A 22893-nucleotide genomic window follows, 5' to 3' on the forward strand; every position below is an offset into this window, starting at 1 on the left:
TGATTTATCACTCAGGACATATTGCATTAGCTGTATAACCATAAAGATGGGATGCAAATACAAATCTTCAAACATTGGTAGATTTAGTTGACCAATAAAATTAGAGAGCAATGATAACTGAATAATCTACAGTGTGCAATCTATAGGTTGGTAGTATATGGTGTTACTCATTTTTGCGGGAATACGTTAAAACATAGATGTTTAGTGAGTATTTTACTAAAATCTTTTCCAAAATATTTTCACGAAATCCTACAGTATTTATTTTATATTATTAGCTATTTCTTACTTAAACCGTAAATACTAATAACTTGCTCTATATAAATCCATGGCTGTCCAACCAAATCAACAATTTAATATGGGTTAGTGTAACAGTATAATTTCTTAAATTATTTTTCCATTAATTTGTAAATAATCATGTATAAAATATATTGTAGATCCACCAAGTCAACAGAGTTTTGTTAGATTTTTTAAAAATCTACCAGAAGTAAGTAAACATAATACATTGCATCTGCATTACTACTTATCTTTATATTATTAAAAATAACAGTTTTACGATAATTATAAAAGCAATAAAAAATAGAATTTAAAAAATAGATTCATTTATTTAAATAACAATATAGAATATATATAATAACCTTATAACAGTGAATTTTTTATAATACTACATCAGCTTCTTGAAATTATTAAATTAACAATTCCAATAATAATAGTACATTATAACACTGATAAATAAATTTTATTTAGTAAATCTTACATATATTAAAAGCTTATATCAAGAACCTATATTACTAAAAATTATATATAAATAAATGTTAATTAAAAAAATTGAAAGTTATGTTCATCCAAAAATATTTCTAGCCTTTTCTTTAGCTTTATCAAAAGTAGTTGTAATTTTGTGGCCAATTCTTGTCCAAAGAGACGATGGACGTGGTGGTTCATTAGTATCATTTGTATTTAAAGGTTCTACAGGTAATGGTGGCATTGTCAATTCTGTTGTTGTTACCATTATTTCTGGTTTTTCTCGAATATCCCATGGATCCGTATTACTTGTAGATGGTAGTATAGCACTAGGGTTTATTGTCACTCCAGAATATATATCTCCGCTATGTGTCGGATCATATTGTCCACCCCCATAAACTTCTAAAATTCTTGGCTGCAGCTTAGGTTCAGATGAAGCAGTTTCCACATGCTTCTGTAAATTTTCATTTTCTCTTCTTTGTTGATCAGACATCAATTTATTTTCAAGCTGAATATAACGAAATGGTTTTCTCACAGATTTAATTCCTTGTTCAGTTGCATAGTTTTGAGGTTGCCAATGTGATTCCTGCTGATCTGAATTATCAACTATATATTTAATTTGTTTTTCTTGCTTTGGATTTTGTTGTAAATTAGAAAATTGTGTTTGTATTGATCGCTGCTGCAAATCTTCCTTATTCTTCTGATCTGTTTGTTGTACGAATTGTCTTTGATCGCTTGGATGATATGTATAATGCCATTGCAAGCCTACAGTTGCATCATTCGATTTGTGTAACCAATTTACTTGGTCTACATTTCCTCCTTCAACATCATATCCACTACTTCCAGCTTGTTGACTTAACTTCTTAGAAACATCTTTATCTTGTCCTTGATCCCCTCTGGTACTTTGTCTCCTAATATTATCTTTATCACCTTCTACATTCACTTGTGGAGGTAATTCATAAATATTTGGCGCATCTGTATCTCCAGCATTAAGGTTCAAATTATTCTGATTATTAATATTATACATATCTTGATTTGATACCTGTGTATTAACTGTTGACCAACGCCTTGAATATCTCGATCTTGGTTTAGGTTTTTCTGCAGGCTTCGGCAAATCATCTTCTGGTTGTGCACTAGTTTGTTGAGTCAAATGACCCCACTTCTGATCCCTCACATTAGGATGCCAGGTTGGAAAGGATTGCTCTGATTCCTGACCAAACTCAAGATTTCCAGATGTCTGTTGAGTGAGATCATCAAATTCCCCCATTTTCTGCGTAAAATCTCCTAATTGTTGATCGGCACCCTGTGGTTTCCAAGGTTGATAAGATTGTTGCGAATCCTGACCAAACTCAAGTTTTCCAGAGGTTTGTTGAGTAAAATCATCGGATTCTCCTGTTTTCTGTGTAAAATCTCCTAATTGTTGATCGGCACCCTGTGGTTTCCAGGGTTGATAAGATTGTTGCGAATCCGGACCAAACTCAAGTTTTCCAGAAGTCTGTTGAGCGAGATTATCAAATTCCCCCGTTTTCTGCGTAAAATCTCCTAATTGTTGATCGGCACCCTGTGGTTTCCAGGGTTGATAAGATTGTTGCGAATCCGGACCAAACTCAAGTTTTCCAGAAGTCTGTTGAGCGAGATTATCAAATTCCCCCGTATTCTGCGTAAAATCTCCTAATTGTTGATCGGCACCCTGTGGTTTCCAGGGTTGATAAGATTGTTGCGAATCCGGACCAAACTCAAGTTTTCCAGAAGTCTGTTGAGCGAGATTATCAAATTCCCCCGTATTCTGCGTAAAATCTCCTAATTGTTGATCGGCACCCTGTGGTTTCCAGGGTTGATAAGATTGTTGCGAATCCTGACCAAACTCAAGTTTTCCAGAAGTCTGTTGAGTGAGATCATCAGATTCCCCTGTCTTCTGTGTAAAATCCTCTAATTGTTGATCGGCACCCTGTGGTTTCCAAGGTAGATAAGATTGTTGCGAATCCTGACCAAACTCAAGTTTTCCAGAAGTCTGTTGAGTAAGATCATCGGATTCTCCTGTTTTCTGTGTAAAATCTCCTAATTGTTGATCGGCACCCTGTGGTTTCCAAGGTTGATAAGATTGTTGCGAATCCTGACCAAACTCAAGTTTTCCAGAGGTTTGTTGAGTAAAATCATCGGATTCTCCTGTTTTCTGTGTAAAATCTCCTAATTGTTGATCGGCACCCTGTGGTTTCCAAGATTGATGAGATTGCTGTGAGTTTTGGCCAAATTCGACTTTTCCAGATGATTGTTGAATAAGATCATCAGATTCCCCTCTTTTCTGTGTAAAATCTCCTAATTGTTGGCTTGTGCTCTCTGGCTTCCAAGGTTGAAAATATTGTTGAGAATCCTGACCAAACTCAAGTTTTCCTGAGGTTTGGTGAATGAGATCATCAGATTCCCCTGTTTTCTGCGCAAAATCTCCTAATTGTTGACTTGCGCTCTCTGGCTTCCAAGGTTGAAAAGATTGTTGCGAATCCTGACCAAACTCAAGTTTTCCAGAAGTTTGTTGAGTGAGATTATCAGATTCCTCTGTTTTCTGTGTAAAATCTCCTAATTGTTGGCTTGCGCTTTCTGGCTTCCAAGATTGAAAAGATTGTTGTGAATCCTGTCCAAACTCAAGTTGTCCAGAAGTTTGTTGAGTAAAATCATCAAATTTCCCTGTTTTCTGTGTAAAATCTTCTAATTGTTGACTTGCACTCTGTGGTTTCCAAGAATCATGAGGTTGCTGTGAGTTTTGGTCAAATTCGACTTTTTCAGATGATTGTAAGGTAGGGTCATTAGATTCCCTTGTTTTTTGAATAAGATCTTCCAATTGTTGAATAGTATCATGTAGGTTCCACGTTTTTTGAGACTGTTGTGATTCTTGACTAAATTCAAGTTTTCCAGATGTTTGTTGAGTGAAATCATCAGATTCCGTGGTTTTTTGTATAAGGTCTTCTAACTGGTGGATTGTACTGTATATATTCAATGATTTGTCTGATTTTTGTGTTTCCTGGCCAAATTCCACATTTCCAAATGTTTGTTGAATGAAGTCATTAGATTCCCTAGTTTTTTGAATAAAGTCTTCTAATTGTTGGATTGTACTGTATATATTCCATGGTTTATCTGATTTTTGTAATTCTTGATCAAATTCTGTATTTCCAGGAGTTTGCTGTGTAAGGTCATCAGATTCCTTCGTTTTTTGAATAAGATCTTCTAATTGTTGAATTGTATTGTGTAGATTCCAAGGTTTATGGGATTGTTGTGATTCCTGGTTTAATTTAAGTTTTCCAGAAGTTTGTTGAGTAAAGTCATCAGATCTTCCTGCTTTTTGTGTAAGATTTTCTGTGTGATGATTGACACTGTATCGTTTCCAGGGTTGATAAGATTGTTGCGAATCCTGACCAAACTCAAGTTTTCCAGAAGTCTGTTGAGTGAGATCATCAGATTCCCCTGTCTTCTGTGTAAAATCCTCTAATTGTTGATCAGCACCCTGTGGTTTCCAAGGTTGATAAGATTGTTGCAAATCCTGACCAAACTCAAGTTTTCCTGAGGTTTGTTGAGTGAGATCATCAGATTCCCCTGTCTTCTGTGTAAAATCCTCTAATTGTTGATCGGCACTCTGAGGTTTCCAAGGTTGATAAGATTGTTGCGAATCTTGACCAAACTCAAGCTTTCCAGAAGTTTGTTGAGTAAGATCATCATTGATGTATTTATTTTGTGTTTGTTGCACTTCATCTTGTTTACCATACTTTGCATGACGCTTATATTTTCTTGAATATTGAGAGGTACTTTGTGTATATTGTGAATTGTAATCACAGTCCACAGTATCTACACCAGATATTAATTTGTCTAACATTTTTTTACCACGGGTAAAGTCACCTTCTTTAAATTGATGTAAATAACTATCTTGTTGTTGTATTCCTTGATGTAAATTATGTCTGTTGTCATACTGATTATTATTATATTGGAGATTGTGCTGGTTCATATGTGAAATGTCTGTGGTATGCTGTGGTATGGATACTTCTTTTGTATGACTAGCATTCCAATGTTCTTTGTAGTGAGATACACCTTGCATGCCTGATTGGATCCCGCTACTTTGACTTTGTGCATTGTTTCTCAAATTGTCAAGAAACGTTTGGGTCTGTGCGATTTGTCTAGATTGATGTGCATCTAACATTTCTGCCTGCTGATAATTATCTGTTTGCTGTTGCGAAGTTGATCCACTATATATATTCCTATTATAACCACTGTTTCCAGTATTGAGTACACTAGTATATCCTGATGTTGGATTAATAAGTTGACTAGTTGGTTGAAGTTTTTGTGCATATTCTTCGTGCCTTTCATATGTACTGTAGCTGTTTGTACCATAAGTATTTTGGTAAGGATTCCTATAAGGTAAATGTTCATTTCTAATGTCTGAGGAATGCTGTTCTTCATTATGTGTCGTAGGTAAACTATTCCTGTGGTTATGTTGTCTTCTATAATTATTATTGTTTATATTATGCATGTTATCAATAGACAAATCATGAGAACTAATATGTGCCTGTCCAATGTTGGTGGATCCCACAGCCTCTGCTGTAGAAATATGTTTGAATTCTTGCCCTATTTCTTTTTCGATTTTCTCTAGTTTCTGGTGTATATCGTGCATTCCAATTTTTGTGATTTTAGGAATAGGAATTCCATCAGATGAACTGTAACTAGAAGTATAATTCCTTTTATAGTAACGAACCTTTTGAGGTCCTGATACATATTGACCTTCTTCTTCAAATACATGGCCACGTCCTCCATCAGTTTTATAAGAATCTACTGTACTCCAATTTCCATGCTGTCCATTAAAATGATAAGGTTCTTGTAAAATTTGTGTATGCAAGTTAGATGTACTTTGCGGAATCACTTGTGATCTTCCACTGTATTCTCCAAGATCTTCAAGTCTTTCACCTTTAGTGTATGATGATCGAGTGTGTTGTTGACTCTGTATTTTATTATACTTATGTTGTGCAACTGATTCAGAATTACCCATTTGATTGTAAGTGTTGTGAGAATTAAAAACTTCTTGAGTATTGGGTAAATGTATACCATGTCTATTATTCTGATATTCAAAATCTGATAATATTTCACCATTAGGATATCCTGTACTGTAAGAAGAAGAAGAATTTTTCCTATAATATCTTACTGTTTTGGGACCTGTGACATATTGACCACGTTCTTCATGCACTTTTCCATGTCCATTGTCTATATCATAGTCATTATGTTCAGACCATGTGCCAGGTTTTGAATAGTCAAGGCCTTGTAAATGTGACGCGGTTTGTGACAAACCACCAGAAGTTTGTGTTTGATATTGTTTAACATAAGAAATACAAGATTCTATGCATCCAGTTGGTGCAGATAATGTGTATGTTATTAATAAAGATAAAATGACAATACTTTGTGCCACCATGTTACTAATTTGATCTCTGAAAATATAAAATTGTTTTAGCTATTTTTTATGAAAAACGCATGTAAATAAATTTTTATATTATTATAAAATATATTTTACATATTATTCGTTAAGGAATAAAAATAACACTTAAAGAAATATTATATGTACGATAAAATTAGTACTCTGTATCTGTTATTAAGTTAAAATTATAAATTTAATTACCATGTGGTGAAAGATCAAAATCCACTTAAGAATTGACGATTGAGATGATCTCAGTGGCAGTATATGTTGATATGTACTATATGCAAGTTGGAGCAATTCCATTTATGTTAGCTCCCCCTTCTTCATCACTTCTTTGAAAACATTCTCTTTCATTCTTACATGGTGATAATATTTTCTGTGCATTTATCCCAGTTATGTATATTCTTATCACAACTAATAATTCACAGTAACAGAAGAGAAAAGCAGACAAACAGTTTCTAATATATGTTTTGTATTAGCTAGGAAGATCCATTTAATTTTTATTCAAGATACCATACATACGTATTTTAATTCAAATATTTAATATGAAATAATTTTGAGAAGCTTGTATTATATACTTTATTATATTTATGAAAATTTATAATAAACTACTTCATGAATTGTAATTAAAGGAAAAAGAAGCTGTTGCTATATTAATAATTTTATAAATATATAATATTTTATTTCATTATATTTACTTATGTTTCTTATAGATATATAAATATATTTCTTTAATTTCCTGATAATAATTACATAAATAGTTTCCACTAACAGCTGCAAATTTGATTTGATGTATCATCAATGATGTCATCCTCAATGTATAACATCCTTGTTGCAATATGGTAATTTATTCCTATTTCATAATAGGTAGAACTTCAAGGTGACAGATTAAAATGATTACTGAGATACATCAATGAGACAAATGTTCTATTTTTAATTCTAAGATAGGTGTATCTTTCATTGTATTTATATGTTGTAGCATTATTTGAAAGAAATACAATTCCCTTTATTTTATACTACATATTTAGTATAAAAGTTTCTTATACTCATATAATAATGTATTTAACAAGATATTGCTTAAACAATTGAATATAAGGAATTGAAATAGTTCATAATGTTTTTAATGGCCTACTTACATACGCCATATATTACTGACCTTCCTGGAACATGAACTTTGATCTTTTATCGCAATAAAAATAATGCTTCCAAGATAATGCCATTAGCAAATTTTCTTAATTTTTTTATTCACAAATTATTTTTAAATTTCATATTATACTAACATATTTGTATATGATATTTTGATCTTCTGTATGAACTATTAGTGATATCTATATTATTTTCATATTATTCGTTATTAAATTAGTATATAACTTTATATTAATATTTTATTAAACTAATATTTTCAAAACTTTTAAATATATTTTAAAGATAATAAAAAATTAAATGTATATATAATTATTCAATGATGTCATATTAATGTAATACGTTAAATTGATACATCTTTTCCACAATATATCAGATTTCCTTGAACTCATACGTATTACATTAATATCAATTCATGACATTTTGACCCTAGATAGACATTGACCTACAGATATGTAACGAGATTCTTCATTTTCTTGAAAACAAGTGTAATAATTATGATTTGGTAATAATTACAATTTTCATGTTAAACGTTCATATGTCTAACAATTTCCAAAAATTAACTTTATTTTTTAATTTTGTGTCTCTGCAGAGTTATAATATTTACAAATTTGTGTTACTTTAGGAACGTATATCAGTCATGAAAATGAGTAAGTTATAAAAATAGGTCAAGAATATATCTAAAGATAATATCATATGATATAATTCTGGATAGGTAGTCTCATTATAATATATTATATACCATTATATTATTAATCCTCAGATTTTAAATTTAAAATATATGTATGTAATCAAATATTGATTGATTTCAGAAACTTAATACCACTATACGATTTTTTAATAGATCAGATTATTACACATTACATGGTAATGATGCTTTATTTGCTGCACAAGAAGTTTTTAAAACTACGTCAGTTTGTAAGATGATAGGAGCTGGTAAGTTCTGAAATTCAACTTTAAAATATTTATTTAACTGTATTACTATTAAGAATTATTAATAAACCTTTATTCTGTTTATTCTATACTTTTACTAATTTATTATGTACTTATCTAAAAAAATTTCTGTACAATGCAGATCCATATAAAACCGAGGGTGTTATTCTTAACAAAAATCATTTTGAATCTTTTATACGTGATCTACTGTTAGTAAAACAATACAGAGTAGAAGTTTATGTTAATCAAGGATCAGGAAAGAATCAGAATTGGGTATTAGAATATAAAGGTTCTCCTGGAAATTTAACACAATTTGAAGATACACTGTTTGGTAATAACGATGTTGCTGTTAGTGTACATGTCATAGCAGTGAAATTAGGAATGGAGGCAAAATCTAGAGTGAGTAGTAGTAAATAACCATGCGATAAACTTTTTGTTGAAAAGCTTTTATAAGTAGTTTTATTATATATATTGTTATATTATATTATATTATATCATAATATTGTATATATATATATATATATATATACTTTATCATTTTTTTAGATTGTTGGCTTAAGCTGTGTAGATACTACAGCAACTTCATTTTCTGTTTGTGAATTTCAAGACAATGAATCATTTTCCAATTTGGAATCAATGGTTGTCACACTCGCTCCCAAAGAATGTTTATTAATTCAAGGTGAAGGCAGCTATGAATTCCAAACTCTTAAACAAGTAAACAGATAAGACATCTCTTTCGTATAAAACAGTTGAACTAAAAATCTTAATGATATGAATGGAACATTTATTTGTTTTTTTCCTTTCTTCCATCTTTTAGGTCATGGAACGAAATAATGTAATGGTTACTACAAGGAAAAGAAGTGAATTTTCTAGTGAATCAGTTATACAAGATTTAAATACTTTAATAAAATTCAAGAAAGGTCAACAACAAAATGTACAGTCTTTACCTGAAATCAATTTAAGCTTTGCTATGTCAGCTACTTCTGCGCTTATTAAATATTTAGATGTAAGTATATTATATTAATAAAGACAAAATATTTTAATTTAATTTGATAATCTTCTACTAGTTGACATCAGATGAAGGAAATTTAAATCAATTTGCTATAGACCAAATAAAGGAGTCACGTTATTTAAAGCTAGATTCAGCTGCTATAAAAGCACTTAATATCGAATCACGTGTTGATACCTCCTCTATTTTAAATGGAAACGCACCTACAAGTATTCTGGACATTTTGGATAAATGTAGGACTTCACAAGGTCATAGATTGCTTGCACAATGGGTTAGACAACCTTTAAAAGATTTATGTCTTATAAAAGAAAGACATGATATTGTTGAAACACTAGTGAATGATAATGAATTACGGACTAATCTTAGTGAAGATCATTTAAGACGCATACCGGATTTGCAAGTGCTTGCAAAAAAATTGGCCAGAAAAAAGTCAACTTTACAAGACCTTTATAAGTAAATAATGTATTTACAGTATATAATGTAACTATATATATATATATTTATATTGGTTTTATTTTAGGATTTACATGTGTATATCACATTTGCCTAGATTATTAGAACAGCTTTCTAATATAAACGTAATAGCCTTAAAAACAATGTTCAGTGATCCTTTGAGTGAACTTATTACAGACATGGACAAATTTCAACAAATGGTTGAACAAACAATTGATTTAGATTCCGCCGAAAAAGGAGATTTCTTAATACGAGCCGAATTTGATGATGAATTGAAAGGTACTTATACAATCTTTCATTTCATTGTGCTATACATGTAAATATGTTTTTTACGTATAAATTTATACATATTGATATTAGAATTAAAAAATACTATGGATGAAGTGGAAGCGAAATTACAATCTGAATTGGGTGAAGTTGCTAATGATCTTTCAATCGAAGCTGGAAAAAGTCTAAAACTAGAATCAAATCAACAGCTTGGATATTATTTTCGTGTAACATTGAAAGAAGAAAAAGTACTAAGAAATAAGAAACAGTATATTATTCTGGATTCTAATAAAAGCGGTGTACGATTTCGAAGCAATAAATTAAATGATTTAAATGATGAATACATTGTTGCTAGAGATAAATATACAGTGGAACAAAAAAATGTTGTTACAGAAATAATTGAAATAGCAGGTATTTTATATATTATATATTACATATATATATATATATATATACACGCGTATATAACTAAAACTTTGCAAAAAATTAACTAAAATGCAATTAGACAATAAAACAAATACACGTTTATATCATTGTATTACTATCTCTTGGACAGCCGGTTACAGTAGTACAATAAAAGCTATTGGAAATGTATTGGCATCTCTTGATGTACTTACTGCTTTTGCTTCTGTTGCTGTAAGTGCTAATAAACCATATGTACGTCCTGAAATGCTACCTACAGAAGCTGGTGAGTTTAATCTTACTCAAGTTCGACACCCATGTTTGGAAATTCAAGGAGTAGATTTTATAGCTAATGATATCAGTTTTAAAAGAGGTAATTTTTAAAAATATTGTCTCATATATTATTTTGATAAATGTAGAATATAATAATTACTAAAATTATAGGCGAATGTCATTTTCGCATCATAACTGGTCCAAATATGGGAGGTAAAAGCACCTATATAAGATCTGCTGGTGTCAGTGCTTTAATGGCACATATTGGAAGCTTTGTTCCTTGCGATCAAGCAAGAATATCATTATTGGATTGTATATTAGCCCGTGTAGGAGCTGATGATTCTCAATTAAAAGGGCTTTCTACATTTATGATGGAAATGATAGAAACTGCTGCTATATTAAAAGTAAATTGATGATATTTATAGCATTAAATATTGAATAGTATGTATACATTTATATTTTATACGATTTCGATAGACAGCAACTTGTAATTCCCTCGTGTTAATTGACGAATTAGGCAGAGGAACTTCTACTTATGAAGGTTGCGGTATAGCATGGTCAATCGCCGAGTAATATATGAACAATCTTCTGATTTTATCACAAATTTTTATTTTTCTGTATAATTTATAACAATAAAATTTTTTGCAGATATTTAGCAAAAGAAATCAAATGCTACTGTCTTTTTGCGACACATTTTCATGAAATAACTAAATTAGAAGAAGAAGTATCTACCGTTAAAAATCAACACGTTACAGCCCTTGTAGACGATAATAAATTAACTTTATTATATAAAGTAAAACCTGGTATATGTGATCAAAGTTTTGGCATACATGTCGCTAAAATGGCTAATTTCCCACAAGATGTTATAGAGGTAAAACATGTCTTGATTTATATTTTTAAATTTTAATTTTGCCATATTAATGATAAGAAAACGAATATTTCATTTAGTTTGCTAAGCGTAAACAAGCAGAGCTTGAAGATTACCAAGACTCAGTTTTTGAAGGTTCTGATAATCCACAAAAAAAAAAAGATATTATAAAGGTAATCATATTTTTGTTAGAAACATATAAAAATCTTAAATATTGTTGATATAATCTAATCTTTAATAACGTTACAGGAAGCTGAAGTTCTTATTGCAGAATTTATTAGTAAATGCAGGAATTTAGACAAATCATTATCTGATGCGGAACTGGAAGATAAAATTTCAACATTTAAAAGAGAAGTTCTATCTCACGAAAATCCCTACATAAAGACACTCCTATCAGCTTCTTAACTTCATGTAAAACGATTACTTTATAAAAGTACTATCCAGTATTAATCACATGAGTATTACTAATTTAGGTATAAAAAAGGTACACTGTTGTTTTACAAATCCTGTATTGAATCATAATTTTTGATACTATTATATATATAATGCTTGTTTTATATATATATATATATATATATATATATATATATATATATATATATATATATATATATATATATATAACAGGTTTTTTATAATAAAAATATCTTTCGAATAAATATAGCTGTACCACTGATCTCAGATATTTAACAAAATCACAATACAAGTTATCTCCAAAAATATGATACCTTTACCACAGATGAAGTACTTTATATATGGGATTGGAAATAAAATACCCTTATGTCCTATATATAGCTATTGCTATTTTTATATAATTACAAAGTTATAAACAGAGTATCATATATATTCAGACATTTTAAAAGTCTTGCTTTTCATTCTACTCCATTCTTTTATGCTAAGATAGAGAACAGCAGCAAACTTATAGATCATGAGATTAAAAATTCATTAAATATGAAATCTACCTTGTAAATATTTGTGATAACATCTTTAATAAGTAATGTTTATTGCTGGCTTTATTATTATCATTGTAGTAATTCTTATTGAAGTATCATCCGTCGATAACATATTGATTCACTATTTTCACCATTGTAACCTTGAACTTGACTCACGTATTCACTGTTTGTGGGGAGTGTCTGCAATCTTGTATTAGTAACTATTAATTATTATATCTTTTGTATAACTTTTATTAATAATTATGGATCCTTCGATCTTCCCTGAAGAAATTTGGGTAAAAATCTTATTATATTGTGATGTACCTGATATTATTGCTATCGGTAATACGTGCAAATATTTGAGGAAAGCTTCAGATACTGATTACTTGTGGTAAGTTTGAGATTAAGTTTATGTGAAAAATACATTGAAATTCAATAACTCACTTGCAAAGTAAATAAAAGTTTGTGCTATTATGAATTTGCAATGTAAGACTGTAAATAAGATGACACTTCCGCAAAGTTCATAATTATCACATAAAATTTCTTTGTATAAAAGGAATTTATCATCAATTGACTCTATTAAAATATAGACAATTTTAAAAATGAATGTATATTTAAAAAACTATTGCTATCAACTATTTATAGAATTCACTCATGTCTTTCCAGGAAAATGAAGTGGCTACAATTGATTTCAAAAGTACATTTTAGATTTCCAGATATAAAGTGTTTACAATTACTTAGTGTCAGCTTTAAAGCAATGTGCTATAGATTATATATGGTAATTACATTGGGAGAAAATGTTCATTTCCCAAAATGTCGTCACTGCAGTGGTTATACATGTCAAAGAAATTGCGTTGAAGGTTCTAGCGCAAAAGTAGTAATTGAAATTGGAAATAAGTATACATGGGTTATTGAGCCACATTTTGAATTAAGAAGACATTTTTCAATGTTTGGTGTACCTAAATATAATAATGAAACATATTTGGAACAAACACAAAATGTCCCAAGTAGTAGTACACGTCCAAAATGTGATGGCAAATCACTAGCTAAAAAGTTAAAACTATTGAAATTATCTGAATTAGCAACTGCTAAAATCCCTAGACCTAGTGGTCCATTTTGTGTTTTTTGTAATTCTGTTAAATTATATAGAGAAAAAAAGAGATTAATTACTCATCAAAATGATCCAACATGTTATGCAAGGCCAAATCCAATTTATGAGAAACTTATAAATGGATATTGCACTGATACCGTCGAAGTACTTGGAATTCCAAATGTTGATCTTGTTAGTCCAGCAGAAGCATTATTAAGCGATGGAACATTTCCTGTTCTTAAAACATTTGTTGGTCATTTGTTTCATCAAATGAGATTAACTTCAACATTAAGGAAACCCAATGCAGTGCTCATGTTCTGTGAACCATTAGCTATGCATCCAATGCTAAGAAAACAATTGTTGCATTACTTGTTCCAAGAAGTCAAGGTATCAAGGTAAGATAGAAAAATTATATTGTAAGAAGATATTCTTTTATAAAGTAAATAAATTTGTAGAGTATGTCTGGTTCCTAAACCTTTAGCAGCATGTGCAATGCTGGATGTGGAAACTTGTGTCGTAGTTGATAGTGGTGCTTTAAGTACAACGGTAGCTGTTGTAATTGGTGGACGTGTTATACCACAACGTTGGAGATTATTACCTGTTGGTGGTTGGCATGTAGCATACCATCTAAAACAAGCTATGCATTGGTATCTAAAAGGATGTTATCATATTCCTATATCATATCTGGATACATTACCTATTAAAGAAAGGTGTAGACTAAGTTACAATATCAAAAATGAAGAGAGAAGAGTAGGACAAAAGAATGAAGAATGTATTAAAGTTAGAGTTCGAAGTTATACTGATAATAAGCAATTTCTGGTTAGTGAATTTACACATGTATTCATACAGTTAAAGTCCTTTACAATGTTTATTGTTATAATAATTATTTACATTTTTTAGAGAGTTTCCTTGGGTTCAGAATTATATATTGCTCCCGAAATGATGTATATCGACCTTGGTTTACCACAAGTGATAAAAGATGTAACGTCTGGTTTATCGGAAGAAATATTACATGATTGTCTCTCACACATTTTGCTCACTGGAGGCAATACACACCTTTCAGGTTTTGGGCTAAGATTGACTAAAGATTTACGAGAATTATTACCAGAGCACAGCAAGATATTAGAAGTAAGAAGTTGTCCTGGTACTCATAGTTGGAATGTTGCAATGGGTTCCACATACGTGCCTTTAGCTGTACATCCTGGTAAATATATAATAATCTTTATGTAAAAGACATTTATTTGTCTAAAACAATATGTGCATGTATATAATTCATTTGCTGTAATCACTATTTTAGACAAGACACCACCAGAATATATAGAAGGTAATCCATTTTGGTTGTCAAGAGAAGAATATGTTTTATTTGGGTGTGAATCGTTAGAGCAGTAAATCCGTAATAAGTGATTTTTTACAATGTCAATACCTCACTTATTATATAAATGCAAATCTTTGCATGTGTAAAACTGTTGAAAAAGTAAAGGAAAAACTGTCATGAAGAAAATCTTCTCATGAATTGCCTTTAAATTAGATGCAAAATATAATCGTAGATAATTGGAGGAGCATTCCAAGATAAAGTGCTTGGACAAAAATAGATATTGGTTGGTATTAGCGATTGTTTTCGAAAATATTTCCTTATATAAGAGATTTCATACATTTATTCAATGTTTTGGAAGGCTCAAAATCATATTAGTAACATACATGTTATGTTGTAGATACTTCTGGGGCCCATCTTACAAGGAAACGGAAGGTGTAAGCTCTACTAATATGTATCCAATGAATACTGGGATAGACACACGTTTCCGCACCTATCTTGCAATGTTATGCCCATTAAGCACTTTTTGTCACCACATTATCATTGATCTCTATCAGTTTAACAACATTTTAAATCCATTCGATATCATGTATCAAATCACGTCACTTCCAAATTCTCTTTTACGTTTTCTTGACATTCTAAAACGTCACTAGTAATTAAATCCTCAACTGATCTCACAATGTAGCTAAGATTTCTTAATTCGAATCGTAGTAAGTTAAATAAAATTGTTTCTACATCGTAGAACTTAATCAATATCTGGATTTTCTACTCTTATTGAATAGCACCTAAATCCAATAATATGGATTCCGTCCATCCTAAGTTTTCAACAATATAACGTTACATTATTGATCGCTTTTATAAACTTTAGAGAAATGATCAGTAAATGAGGTACTAAATTGGAGAACATTTATATTGTAATATGTATTCTACATCCTTTATTTTACATTAAATTTTAATACTTTTATTGCACATCAGGTTTTCCTGGTAACTCACTCCCATTAGCATTGAGAATTAATCATTCCATACTCATGGCGAACTGCCATTTATGGTCCATATTCCCAAAATTGTATCTTCTCCTATCCCTTATAAGATGATTTTTATGTATATAGCCCAAACAATAATTTGTTTTGTACATACATACATACATACATACATACATACATACATACATACATACATACATACATATGTTTCATTGCTTAATATACAGGTAAATAATTTTAGAAAGTATTATTTAAAAATAAGTATTATAAATTTTTAAAAACTTTTTCATGATTTCCCAAATTTACAATACATCATTCTTGCCAAAATAAGAAATATCTATTAATAGCCCCCCAAAAAAGAAAAAAAAATAGCAACATTTCTAGTCACTTTGAATATAATTAAACTATTTAGACTTCTCTTCCAAGATAGTAGATACTATTAAAAAAAAGAATTTATAATGAGATTTTAGAACCATGAATCTTTAAATATTAATATTATGCAGTATACGATTATTGTTACCATAATTTTCTTCAATTCTACATATGATTTTGTGAACAATTTAATATGCAATTGTTGTTTTTGAAATGTACATTAAATTATTCTATTAATTCTATTAATTAATTAGATAATTCTATTAATTGTTAAGCTGTAAGTAAAAACTTATATAATATTTAAGAAGTTATACAACATTTTAATACTAATTTAAGGAATATTCTATAATAATAGTATATAAATTAATTTAAAAACACATACGTATATTATAAATATCATAGTAAACTATGTTTTTGTTAATGAAAAAAAATCTATGCAAGTTATTACATTATTGAAACACATTTTAATTTATGATCTTATGATTATTGCGATATATATATATATATAGGTGCTTATATAACATAAGTCTACATAATGTAAGCATGTATATAATTTAATAATTTTAAGCTATAAAATGATATGAATATTTATAATACAGTTTTTACAAATTACATACATTTAAGATCTAATTTATGTTCTCTTATCTTAAAATGATTTGAATAATTCGTAATACTATATAACGTAATACATTATAACGTGATATAATATAAGGTAATACAATATAACGTAATATAATATAACGTAATACCAAATACCGTAACGTAACAGTATAACGTAGTATAATATAACGTAATTCTAAACAGCGTAATACTATAAAACTTAATATATCATAACGTATTACTATTTAACGTAATATTGTGTTGGCAACTAAGTGACTGGGGGTTTTGTCATTACCACTTAATGAAAATCCGCTATCACTTAGTTGTCTACCCAATACATTATAACCTAATACATTATAACGTAATACTATATAAAATAACTCATTATAACGTAATATAATATAACATAATATAATGTAACGTAATACAATATAACGAAATACTATATAACGTAATATAATATGACGTAATTCTATATAACGTAATATATTATAATGCAATATAATATACCGTAATACTATATAACGTAATACATTATAACGTAATATAATATAGCATAATACAGTATAACGCAATATAATATAACGTAATACAATATAATGTAATACTATATAACGTAATTCTATCTGACGTAATACATTATAACGTAATATAATATACCGTAATACTACATAACGTAATATATTATAACGTAATATAGTATAACGTAATACTATATCATGTAATTGTATATAACGCAATGCAATATAACGTAATATAATATAACGTAATACCAAATACCGTAACGTAACAGTATAACGTAGTATAACATAACGTAATTCTAAACAGCCTAATACTATAAAACGTAATATATCATAACGTATTACTATTTAACGTAATATTGTGTTGGCAACTAAGTGACTGGGGGTTTTTGTCATTACCACTTAATGAAAAATCCGCTATCACTTAGTTGTCTACCCAATACATTATAACCTAATATGTTATAACGTAATACTATATAAAATAACTCATTAACGTAATACATTATAACGTAATATAATATAGCATAATACAGTATAACGTAATACAATATAACGTAATGCTCTATAACGTAATATAATATACCGTAATATTATATCATGTAATTGTATATAACGTAATACAGTATAACGTAACATAATATGCCGTAATACTATATAACGTAATATAATATAACGTAATTCTATATAACGTAATACATTATAACGTAATACCGTAATACTAGAAAACGTAATACGATATAACGTAATACTATATAGCGTAATACTACATAACGTAATACGTTATAACGTAATATATAGCATAATACTATATAACGTAATTCTATCTGACGTAATACATTATAACGTAATATAGTATACCGTAATACTACATAACGTAATACGATATAACGTAATACTATACAGCGTAATGCTATGTAACGTAATACTGGGTTGGCAACTAAGTGATTGCGGATTTTGTCATTACCACCTAATGTATATAGTATATATTATATAGTGAAGTATATAGTATATATATTATATAGTATTTTATATATAATATATTAAATTTATTCGAAAATATTAGAATAGTTTATTGGACATCGATGCGAACTCTACGTAGTTCATGACGGTGTCTCGGCAGTCTGAGGAGCGCATGTTCCACGGTTGCAGAGTTTTTCGTTAATGTGAGCTGTGTGAGATATTTTGTGCATCTGAAAATTTAGAGCAAATGTACGTTGATCGCAAATGGTGGTAAATACAACGCGAAGGATAATTTTAATTATCTCTTATGTAGTTATAGCTTATCGTATCTGTTTGTTTTCCTTTGTATAAATTGCCCTGCGAGCATGGATGGACGATGCATCTGGAGAAGTGGATTGTGACAAATAACAACGAACAGCAAGAGGATTAACAAGAGGAAGAAGGAAATGAGCGTTTAATCGCTGATAATGAGAAATTGTATTATCTCGTTGGTTATGTGCGAGCTTGGGGGGGGGGGGGGGGAAATGTGTAACGAAGGGAGGGCAGGAAGAAGTAACTCGTAAATGTGTAAATAAGATGTGCAAAAGAAAAAGCGTTTGGAAATGTGAAACGTTTTCCTTGAAGCAGGTAATAATAAGAGCGTAAAAATATAGGGTGAAAAGACGAGGTGTGTAAAAAAGATGCGTAAATAAAATAAACGCGTTTTTAGCTTGGGTGTGTGAAAGGTGGAGCAGGGAAGGTAATAGCGATGTTGATTCAGCATGGGAATTTGTCAAAACATGGGTTAATTTTGTTAGAAAATTGTAAAATATGTAAAAACATTGTAGACGTTAGATGGGTGAAAGTTCAAAGAAGTAAGAAAAGAAGGGAAAGAGAGTATAAAATGATAATAAGTAATACGTAAGGCAATATAATTTTTTGGATGGCAAAAGAATGGATTTGTTTGGATTCTAGGAGACTAAAGAATAAATAAAGATACATTTAGGAGATATGTGTGTCTTGTTTATTCGACCATCGACCATAAATTGTGAAAGTAGGCTTTAAAAAGATAAATGACGGATAGAATAGCTTTTAAGGGGGGCACGAGGCGGCTACGGGTTCTCAGGGCGTAGGACCAAGCCCTGGGAAACCCCGATGAATCTGAAATTCTCCTATAACCGGATGGTGACTGGTTGGCGTTTTCGGCCACCGCCAGTTTGCCAATCCGGTGCGGAGAACCTCGGAGAAGTTGGTGGGCCCGTATCTGCCAAGACCACTCACCTCACCTTTTCGTGGGGCTCCCCATCACCCTGCACCAGCCTTGACCGGGACAGGGTGTGAAAGAGTGAGTGGCACCAGGATGGAAATCCTTGTTGACGACCTCGGCGACTTCAGAATCACAATGGACAGAAAAACGAATCAAAAAATCGTTTACGGTGCAGGGGAGGGACACCCCAGTACCGGCGCAGCCGCGGGTTGTAAAGCGGGCCCCGCTGCGTCGTCATGGAGCAACCGTGGCCGCCCGGGGCTGGGACGCCAGGCCCCCGGACACGCTCATGCGTCTGGCGAAGTGGACACTCGAACTGGGGTGTCTCGGAGAGGGTTGGAGGAACCCGACGTTATGACCGTCGGCCTGGGACCCTCGCGAGATGGGATGCGGCGACGCCGCGGTCGCGAAGGGGGGGGGGGGTGAGATCCGACGACGAAATGTCGTCATGCTCTTCCTATTCGACCGTTGCGGGCACGCTTGGCAAGCGGTCGTACCGCAGGATTACTGAGTCCATAGAAAGCACCGCCTCCGCCACAACGGTTGCAGAGGCGCGGGACGTCGCACACGGCGGGGGGACGCGCCCGCGGGGAATCCGGACTCCGTGTTACTGCCGGCTCCCGGTAAAAGAAAGAAGAGGGGCGCGAGGTACGGTACGGATACCGACACCGACACCGATGCCGAGGCAGCCATCGTGGCCGCCGCCGCCTCTACCATCCACGACGGTGCCGACGGCAGTGTCACGTAATTTTTAGGGTTGGTTGGTGGAAATAAAATATAGTTGAGTCGTAACACAACAATTAACTTTGTTTTAATCAACCTTTATTGTGAATTCACCAATCACAATGTAACACGCACTGAATTAGCATAAATCACAATTCGCTCCAACCACGTTATGTAAGACTTAGTTACAACAATACATTAAGTACGCGACTTATAAGGGTAGAGACCGATATAGATATGTTGACTATTCTAAGGATACAGAATAAGTGAAGTTTTACTGACGATACTGTGTCTGAGGAAAGCTAGGGGTGGGTGTGTCTAAGAACACGGGACTATCGGATTTGTTGATGACAATTTTGGTTAAGGAAGTGAGGGCAGTAGACACCGTCTCCGATTAGATAATAGGACGGTTGGTGGACCAGGATGGGTTTTAGCCGCCCTCGCGAGAAAGTTGTCAACGGAACATACCAGATGTGGAGAAAACCAACTTTCTAAGCTAACACGTGGTAGACAATAAACGTAAAGGGAAATTTAAGACAGGAAATACTCGATTGGTCCGAAGGACCTTAACTATAAAAATTCCAAGACCCCTGGTGGGTACTTAAGACTATTGAGGGTGCGTGCCAAGGATATGCAGACATCTGGGTGCCATCCTGTCCGTGGTGTGTGGCCTGATCTCTGATGTGAATTGACGTTACAGCAGCGACGACATACGGAGGGACGAGATAAGGATCGGACCGGTCGACAAGCAAGCGTCCGCGAAGGACGCGGATCCGACCCACAATCAGGAAGAGGAGGATGTCGCATACCTGCGATCGAGGGTGCGCTTTCTGGAGAGAGATGTCAGTCTTCTCCTAGAGACGGTTGACGAGAACGGCTGACGAAGGAACGCATGGAGAAGGCAGCCAAAGTTGATAACAACGACGGCGAAGGACAAGAGGTGGGGATCACCTCTAAGAGGGAAACGAAAGAAAATGCTACCCGGACCCTAACGGGAACGGTTATGGGTCCCTCCCCGCCCCTGGTCAGTTGCACGCCGTCTCCGCTGTCCCAACGGGTCGGGGAGTAATACACAAACCAAGGGAACGGATAGATTCGGTGGTCCAGGACCTCGAGATCCACTAGAGGATCTCAAGATCCTGTTCCTCCGCAAGTTCGAACTGTACATGTATCCCGAAAGACAGCGGAGATTCGTTGAATTGAATTTTTAGCCTCTAGCATTGAAAAAAATTAAAATTTCACGAGATTTGAGAGGAACCAGTGTTGACACAGTGCAACCCTTCTGATGTGCGCTTTATAAAGCATCAAATGTCGAGTACAACGCGCTTCGAACTGTCCATCTATCCCGAAAAACAGCGGAGATACGTTGAATTGAATTTTTACCCTTGAGCATTAAAGAAATTTAAAATTGCATCGCATTTGACAGGGACCAGTGTTGGACCAGGGACCAGTAATACGTTATAATGTAATGTATTATAACGTAATATTATATGTCATAACCGTAATAGCAGTCGCCTACCCCGTCCGAGAACTTCTCGGATGCTGTTCATTCGCTGGTGGGCAACACATGCACGGCCACTGCCTCCATTCCTGCCCATTCGACCGCTGCGTATCCGTTGCCGTGGTCCAGTGGATCCCCGTTGGCGGACGACGTCGGCGCTGATGTCCAGGTGACAGCCGTCCGTATCTCCGGCCCAGCCCGCAGCGTCCAGGAGTCTTTATGGCTCGGCCAGCACCGCTAGGTCGACCGTGCTGTCCAGGATGGTTTGGAAGAGCAGGTCTTATGCCCGTCTTGACCGTCCCTGATTGGTTTGGAGGATGCGCAAATGTTTTTCAATAGCTTTTCTACCCTTCTAACTTCATTTTTGCCGATTAAAAGTATAAAATCGTACACGAACGTACCATTTCACCCTTCTTATTAAAATATTATAGTATTGCATCATTAAAATATTGAAACGTTAAAATATATGTCGGAGATGAAAGGAAAGCCGAAGCCTTTCCTTGGAAATTTTGGGAACATCCTCTAGTACCTTAGCCTAGATTTTATTATAGTTGTAATTGCTTAAGATTTGTAATAAGCGAGATTGGGTTCGAGGTGACAATCGGTCGCTGAACGTAGCCACGGTCACGGGATGGATGTTTTATCTAACGGAGGTCTGGAGTGGTTGTATGTGTTTTCCGAGAAATGTGGTTGTGGCGGCATGCGGCCTCGAGAGCGGGCCTAGCCACGTGTGATGTTGCCTCGGAGGTGCCGATGCAATGGGACATACATTGTATTAGTAATCAAAACTCCAGGCAGAAACTGCCTAGCAACGGCGTTTGGAACTTTCTCGATGCTTCCAACGAGTGTGCCTAGCAACGGCGTTTGGAACCTTCTCGATGCTTCCAAACGGGTATAGAAAACAAAATGCAATCGTACAGGGAGAAAAATCTCCACGAGGCTGGCATTCTTGCGATTGCCTTGGAGAGTGATACATCGAGCATTTTCGACGATCGCATTTGCGTCTAAGTTAGTTTCGCTTAGTAAGGAGTTATCCCGGTGACCGTGGATTCGTTTGAACTCAAACATTGCTAATAGTATTATTTAATTTAATTATTCGTAGATCGTATTATTCATTAGGC

At 32.9% G+C, this 22893-nt stretch overlaps 3 protein-coding genes and 2 long non-coding RNA genes across 8 annotated transcripts; 3 read left to right on the top strand and 2 right to left on the bottom strand.

Annotated features, from left to right (window-relative positions):
- The first annotated feature begins 4 nt into the window (after positions 1–4).
- LOC126869673 (DNA mismatch repair protein Msh2) lies at positions 5–12208 on the top strand. Of its 4 annotated transcripts, XM_050626516.1 has the most exons (16): positions 61–204; positions 276–359; positions 435–484; positions 8140–8263; positions 8403–8659; positions 8807–8974; positions 9078–9266; positions 9328–9722; positions 9790–10001; positions 10083–10400; positions 10546–10764; positions 10836–11068; positions 11142–11233; positions 11313–11535; positions 11613–11705; positions 11782–12208. In XM_050626516.1, exons 2-16 carry the CDS (start codon positions 326–328, stop codon positions 11935–11937), a joined length of 2763 nt encoding a protein of 920 aa, XP_050482473.1. In that variant the 5' UTR covers positions 61–204; positions 276–325; the 3' UTR covers positions 11938–12208. The 4 variants fall into 4 exon arrangements, with proteins under 4 accessions (XP_050482475.1, XP_050482473.1, XP_050482474.1 ...); XM_050626517.1 differs by having other exon boundaries at positions 153–359; positions 8172–8263; XM_050626518.1 differs by lacking the exons at positions 276–359; positions 435–484 and having other exon boundaries at positions 5–146.
- On the bottom strand, positions 578–6197 carry LOC126869677 (uncharacterized). The gene is made up of 2 exons (XM_050626524.1): positions 4410–6197; positions 578–4061 (listed from the first exon to the last, which is right to left on the bottom strand). The coding sequence occupies exons 1-2, from the start codon at positions 6179–6181 to the stop codon at positions 839–841; spliced, it is 4995 nt and encodes a 1664-aa protein (XP_050482481.1). The 5' UTR covers positions 6182–6197; the 3' UTR covers positions 578–838.
- On the top strand, positions 2599–4348 carry LOC126869678 (uncharacterized). Its single transcript, XR_007690968.1, has 2 exons — positions 2599–2747; positions 4296–4348. It is a non-coding gene; the product is annotated as an uncharacterized LOC126869678 (long non-coding RNA).
- Positions 12209–12356: 148 nt separating the features above from the next.
- On the top strand, positions 12357–19293 carry LOC126869675 (uncharacterized). Its single transcript, XM_050626520.1, has 6 exons — positions 12357–12855; positions 13131–13949; positions 14010–14373; positions 14455–14758; positions 14852–15152; positions 15267–19293. Exons 1-5 carry the CDS (start codon positions 12728–12730, stop codon positions 14941–14943), a joined length of 1707 nt encoding a protein of 568 aa, XP_050482477.1. The 5' UTR covers positions 12357–12727; the 3' UTR covers positions 14944–15152; positions 15267–19293.
- On the bottom strand, positions 16025–20284 carry LOC126869679 (uncharacterized). The gene is made up of 2 exons (XR_007690969.1): positions 17723–20284; positions 16025–17097 (listed from the first exon to the last, which is right to left on the bottom strand). It is a non-coding gene; the product is annotated as an uncharacterized LOC126869679 (long non-coding RNA).
- Positions 20285–22893: the final 2609 nt, after the last annotated feature.

This window comes from Bombus huntii, chromosome 9 (genome assembly GCF_024542735.1).
Source record: "Bombus huntii isolate Logan2020A chromosome 9, iyBomHunt1.1, whole genome shotgun sequence".
Lineage (NCBI taxonomy): Eukaryota > Metazoa > Arthropoda > Insecta > Hymenoptera > Apidae > Bombus > Bombus huntii.

Coding starts and splice junctions, on each gene's coding strand:
- LOC126869673 (XM_050626516.1), top strand. CDS start 326: ATGGCTGTCCAACCAAATCAACAATTTAATATGG. Junction 8,975..9,077: donor AATTCCAAACTCTTAAACAA/GTAAACAGATAA, acceptor TCCATCTTTTAG/GTCATGGAACGAAATAATGT. Junction 10,401..10,545: donor AGAAATAATTGAAATAGCAG/GTATTTTATATA, acceptor TCTCTTGGACAG/CCGGTTACAGTAGTACAATA.
- LOC126869677 (XM_050626524.1), bottom strand. CDS start 6,181: ATGGTGGCACAAAGTATTGTCATTTTATCTTTATTAATAACATACACA. Junction 4,062..4,409: donor CAAACTTCTGGAAAGCTTGA/GTTTGGTCAAGA, acceptor AAAAGCAGGAAG/ATCTGATGACTTTACTCAAC.
- LOC126869675 (XM_050626520.1), top strand. CDS start 12,728: ATGGATCCTTCGATCTTCCCTGAAGAAATTTGGGTAAAAATCTTATTA. Junction 12,856..13,130: donor TCAGATACTGATTACTTGTG/GTAAGTTTGAGA, acceptor ATGTCTTTCCAG/GAAAATGAAGTGGCTACAAT. Junction 14,374..14,454: donor CTGATAATAAGCAATTTCTG/GTTAGTGAATTT, acceptor TACATTTTTTAG/AGAGTTTCCTTGGGTTCAGA.